Here is a 5,829-nt window from a genome sequence, read left to right on the forward strand (position 1 = left end):
TATTACTACTTTGATTATTGAGTCTTCCACAAATTTTCATCTGCTTCCTACAGTTTTCTGTTCCATCTTTGTTAGTCAATTGGATGACCTGCCTGTTCTCCTCTTTCAGAAAAGCCCTCCATATATTGTTGTTCGATCAAGTACAAAAAGGCTTCCTAGTTTTTACACTGATATCAAGACTAGCGTAGAAAACATTGGATATGGCAGAAGCCGCTGTTTCTCTGGTGATTGACAAGCTGGGCAATCTCTTGATTCAGCAAACCGTTCAGCAGATCGTATTCCTCAAAAATGTTCCTGAACAAATTAAAAGCCTGAAAACATTGCTGATCGACATTCAGTGCTTCTTGAAGTTTGCAGATGAACAACAAGATGACAACCCAATGATCCGCAACTGGGTGTCTAAACTTCGAGATGCAGCGTATGAATCTGAAGATGTCATTGAGACGTTTATTGTTAAGATGCAGGCCTTAAAGAAGAAGGGCTTCTTGGAAAATTTGTCTTGCTTTCCCAAACGGTTATTATGTCTGTACAAGGTGGGGAAGAAAATTGAATCCATCCAGAAAAAGATGTTCGATATTGAGAAAAGTCGCCTGACGTTTGGTATTGATCAAGTTCTTGGAGAAGGAACGAGCACAAGAGGAGAGGAGCTGCGGAAATTGCTGAGATCCTCACCTTTCACCGAGGACAAGGATTTGGTGGGCCTGGAGGAAAAAACAAACTCGCTGGTTGCACAACTTCTGGTGCAGGACAGCAGCCGCAGAGTAATATCAATTGTTGGAATGGCAGGAGTTGGCAAAACAACTCTTGCCAGAAAAGTTTACAATCATGTTGACGTGATTGGATATTTTAATTGCCGTGCTTGGGTTTATGTTTCTCAAAAGTGCAGTGCCCAGGAAGTGCTGGTGGGAATCATAAAGCAAGTCGAAAAACAAACCAAGGAGTCACTTGACTTGTTGGAAGGAATGCAAGAGGCAGATCTGGAGAGGATGGTTCGGGAGAAACTTCAAGACAAATGTTACCTTGTAGTTCTTGACGATATCTGGGAAGAAGAAGCTTGGGATTCTCTGGCAGCAGCATTTCCTAATGTAAATAATGGCAGCAGACTTCTAATGACTAGTCGCTATGAGAAGGTTCCCCAGTATGCGGATGCTCTAAGCAAAGCTTATAAGTTGGAAACCTTGGGAGAGGAAGATGGCTGGCAATTGTTTCTCAAGAAGGCACTTGCTCATGGTTTGACATCAGAATCCAAGTTGCCCCCAGATCTAGAAGCCATCGGAAGAAAAATCGTTGAAAGATGTGATGGTCTTCCTCTGGCGATTACCGTCATAGGACGCCTACTACAAGGAAAGAGTGAATGGAAAAGCGTGCTGGACACTCTCACCGACCAGTGGTCAAGGGGCCGGAAAGGAGTTTCAGCTGTTTTGGCATCAAGTTACAACGACCTTCCATCTTATCTCAAGACTTGTTTTTTGTCGTTTGCTATCTTTCCAGAAGACTTTGTCATCTCAACACGTAAGTTGTTCCATATGTGGATCGCTGAGGGCTTAATTCATCAAAAAGGAGTAGAAATATTGGAGGATGTAGCAGCAGATCGTTTGGATGAGTTGGTGTACAGGAACTTGGTCCAGGTGGTGGCATGGACTGCTAATGGGAAGGTCAAAAGTTGTCGAGTCCATGATCTATTGCGTGATTTAGCTGTTGCAAAAGCAGAGGAGGTAATGTTTCTTAAAATCTTTGGAGAAAGTAGTAGTAGTTTTCCCTCATCTAAATGCCGGCATCTTCTTGTTAATTCTTGCTCTGAAAGACTAAACTTTCCTGGAGAATTTGAGCATTCAACCCCTCCTCTCCGCTCCTTGATCTTCTTCAATCTTGCTGAAGTTAAACATGAAGTTAATTTGAGTTTTGTAAGGTTCAAACTACTTAGAGTGCTTGACCTGCAAAATATGAATATCTCGTATTTACCTGAAGAAATTGGTGAACTTAGTCTTCTAATGTATCTTTGTTTAAGATACACGAGGATCGAAAGGCTTCCACTCTCTCTAGGTTGCTTGCAAAATCTGCAAACGCTTGACATATTTACGTTCGCCTCAGCAGTGGAGGTCCCCAATGTGTTATGGAAGCTTAGAAATCTCCGGCATTTATATGTTTGTGAAACAATTAAACGTGTACCACTGAAGTTTGATACTTTGAAGAATCTCCAAACTCTGTGTGATGTATATCTAGATAATCTGATTGGTAACAAACTAATGGTGATGACCAGCATGAGGAAATTGGGGGTGTGGATAGAAAGAAGCTCAAGAATTGATGAACTTTTTAGTTCAATTGCTAAGCTTGAGAACCTTGTCCACCTGGTATTGATCAGGTATGGAGAAGAGGGGTTTCCATCTTTGCTTGGCCTTTCCCACCTCAATTATGTCAAACGGCTAAGGGTATCTGGCAGGTTGACTGAGCTACCTAGCCCTCATAATTTTCCCCCAAGACTCTCTCATTTGTCGTTGCGTGCCACAAGACTTGCAGAAGACCCCATGCCAACACTGGAGAAGTTAGAACACCTTTCCATTCTGAAACTGAAAAATGCCTACGCGGGAAAAGAACTATCTATTTCAGAGAACCAGTTTCCCAATCTCACAGTCCTTCAGCTTGAGCAGCTGCCTAATTTGGTTGAGATCAAAATCGGAAGAGGTGCAATGCCACAGCTCAGGTGCTTGCGAATCAGCAACTGCTACTTTGTAGAAAAGCTTCCTGAAGAGCTGAGGTTCATGAAAGCTCTTGAAAAGGTAGAGGTAGAGGACATGCCAAAAAGATTCATCACTAGGCTTCATGGAATGGATTCATACAAGGTCAGTCATGTCCCAAACATTATCGTGACCGGCACTCTTGACCCTAGAATGCTGGGAGGGATGCTCAAGGCTCGAAGGGTCTTAGACGCGTTCGTAAGTGTAACAAGGGGCAAGAGAACTTCGTAGCTGGAGTCAAATTTTCCAATTCCAAGTGAACTTCGCGTTTAATTTTTTTTTTTTTTGTTCAATAAAAAATGAATGCATATGTAGTTATGTACTTTCTATTTCTCCGATTATTTCTACTACTGCTTTTGTAACTTGTTATTGTTATTTATTGCTTCTAAGCTAGCGATGCTATGGTGATAAAGGAGTTAGTAGTACTTTTTGTTCCTTAGTTTTTGTTTTTTTTTGTTCAATTAGTTAAATCAGTCAAGTTCTTGGCTTCTTGTTGGATTATAAATATTAATAAGCTGACAATGATAATGATGATGGAGATAATGCAGTTGGCTTCTTAAATATGAGACTTGATACCTTTTGGTTTTTAATTGTTCTTTTATTGGGTTGGAAAAGAAAGAAATCTTGGGATTTTTGATATCTCAAGTTGGCGATGATAATCATAGTAATAGTAATATTGAAGTTGTTGGGGCAAGGGAAAGACTTTGGTCAATTTCTTTGGGCCGGCAAGTCCATTGAATCATCATTTTATACCAAATCATGAATTAAAAAGCTTTTGTGTGTGGACATCCAAACAAAGGCCTTCAATTAAGGTTTGGTGTGGTATACTTTCTCATAGTACACTTCCATGTGAAATGATGTGTTACTCTATGAAGCTTTACCAATTTTTTTAATTGGAAATTCTTGACTTAGGAATCTTCGTATATTTACAAGTGATGAATGTGGCTTTGCTCCTACCATCATGCTTTTCAATGTAAGATTTGTTTAGTTGGTGTCGTTTACTGGTACTAAGTGTAGAAATAAAAGGTTTAAATTATTTTTCCGAACTAATTTGCGCTACGTATTCCATTATTTTTACTTATATCAACATATAACGTCTTCATAATTCTTGATTTTGAGAATCACAAGTTTTGAGAAATGGTCCATTTTCTACTAATAGGAATCGGTCAAATGATTGGCTTATTCTTGCTCCTATGTTTCAATCATGTTTTATCTTTTTTTTTTCTTTTTAAGTAGAAGTTTCAACTCAGGTCGATTTGCTAGAAAAAAAAACACTTAGGTTAATTTAAGTATGGTTATGAATGAAAAAGCTCCTGGTACAAGTAGCAAACATTTTTATATGTGTCATATGGCAATTTATTTTTGAGTGAGTATATTCTATACACTATCAGTATATATATTTTTTATAATAGTAGGTTTAGATTAAATTACATAATATGAATTCAAATTTGAAATTCAAATTATGCATATATGGTAAATATCCATGCCTGTTAGTGAAAAAAAATCACTATACTGTCGATACATAAAAAGTTAATCCTTTATTTTTTGTTTTTTTCGCTTCATATCACTTTTCTAGTAGTTGGAGAATAAATGATCTAAGTTACAGGATTACATGTAATTTTGTTCAATGATAGATCATACGCATTTTTTGTGTTCTTCGGAATTTTTACACAATTTTCCTACATTATCTCACTACATTGGATCAATGACGAAAGTAAAAAATCAGTTTTTGTTTTTGAGAAATTATAGTTTCTTACAAAAAGTTGAAGTCTTTTTTTTGGGTAAATCATGAACAGGACCTTGGAACAAGAGTGGCAAAGGGTTATAATTTTTCAGTGTCCAAGCCATGACAACAGCAAATATTGTGCGAGAAAGAATATTGAAGTTCTCATGATTCACAAAAGAATATTGGTAATGTGTAGAGCAGGCAAATACTTAACTTTCATACTGCGAAACAATTAAATGTTTGTGTAAGCAAGTTCACAAAAGGAAAGGTGTGTGAATGGATTTGAAGTTAAGTAGAATCTTGTCAGAAACTAAGTATGAGTTACATGTGAAACTTTCAAGTTGTGAAGTTCTTAACTTGAGTATTTGAGTGTATTAAGCACAAAATTATTTGTCCTTTATCCAATGTCCGAAATCTTTCCATATATCACATGTGGCATGGGTTTGGTGTCAAAATCTTTTGTCATCTTTTTTTTTTTTTTTTTTAATTTTACCTATATAAAAATAAAGATTTACTAAAGTTAACTGCTGAAATTCAGTAACTTCTAATAACTTTTTTATTTTAAATTCCACTAACCTTTTCTGTGGTTTGCAAAAAAAGAAAAAAAATCATAACTTTTTTTTTGCAGCAAAAAAATAAAACTGCTAATTACTTGCATTGCTTTGGAAAAAAGAAAAAAAAACTTAAGTTTTTTACCTTAAGTTGCATACCCATAAGGTGTGGTATGCTTTTCCCACTAGTAAACACAATAGTTCTTCACTGGTGTTTGAGATACACCCTTATCAGTGGGCTTAAATTCAGAAATTTGAAGCTTTAAACCTTCTGCACCAAACACTAACATGCAAGCCATTACGCTAAAGGCTCCAGATGAATCAAGCAAATAATGACTCAATGAATTTGTAGTTAAAATCCAAAGAAGGATGATTTGTAGTTTGCTAGTTTATGATGAAGATGTCAATAGTTTAATCGAGTACAAACCTGGGTATTAGTTTGGGGTATTTTGCAGTGACTTATGACGTTATTAGCAAATGAGTTGAATGTTATTAGTAATTGCGATATGTTTAATCAAGTACTCTGTCTTTTCTTTTTATTTATTTATTTTTTTTGAAAATGTTATTAGCACTCCTATTTTTGTTAACCGTACTTCCGCTATCCGTTTTTTTCTCGACAAGAGACTATTGTGGCTCTTTGTACCCTGGATGCCTTGATTGATAACAACCTCATGTTCTTAACCAGCTTCAAGAAACTGGGGACGAAACTGGGGGTGAGGATACAAGGAAGCTCAAGAATTGAAGAACACTTCAGTTCCATTGCTATGCTTGAGAACCATGTCTCCCTGAAATTGCTGGAGAAAAGGGGTTTTCTTCT

The 5,829-nt window shown here is 37.0% G+C and overlaps 1 protein-coding gene across 1 annotated transcript; it reads left to right on the plus strand.

Moving 5' to 3' along the window:
• Positions 1 to 200: 200 nt before the first annotated feature.
• On the plus strand, positions 201 to 2,966 carry LOC113739007 (putative disease resistance protein At1g50180). The gene has a single exon (XM_027266263.1). The coding sequence runs from the start codon at positions 201 to 203 to the stop codon at positions 2,964 to 2,966; it is 2,766 nt and encodes a 921-aa protein (XP_027122064.1).
• The last annotated feature ends 2,863 nt before the right edge of the window (positions 2,967 to 5,829 follow it).

This window comes from Coffea arabica, chromosome 4c (genome assembly GCF_036785885.1).
Source record: "Coffea arabica cultivar ET-39 chromosome 4c, Coffea Arabica ET-39 HiFi, whole genome shotgun sequence".
Lineage (NCBI taxonomy): Eukaryota > Viridiplantae > Streptophyta > Magnoliopsida > Gentianales > Rubiaceae > Coffea > Coffea arabica.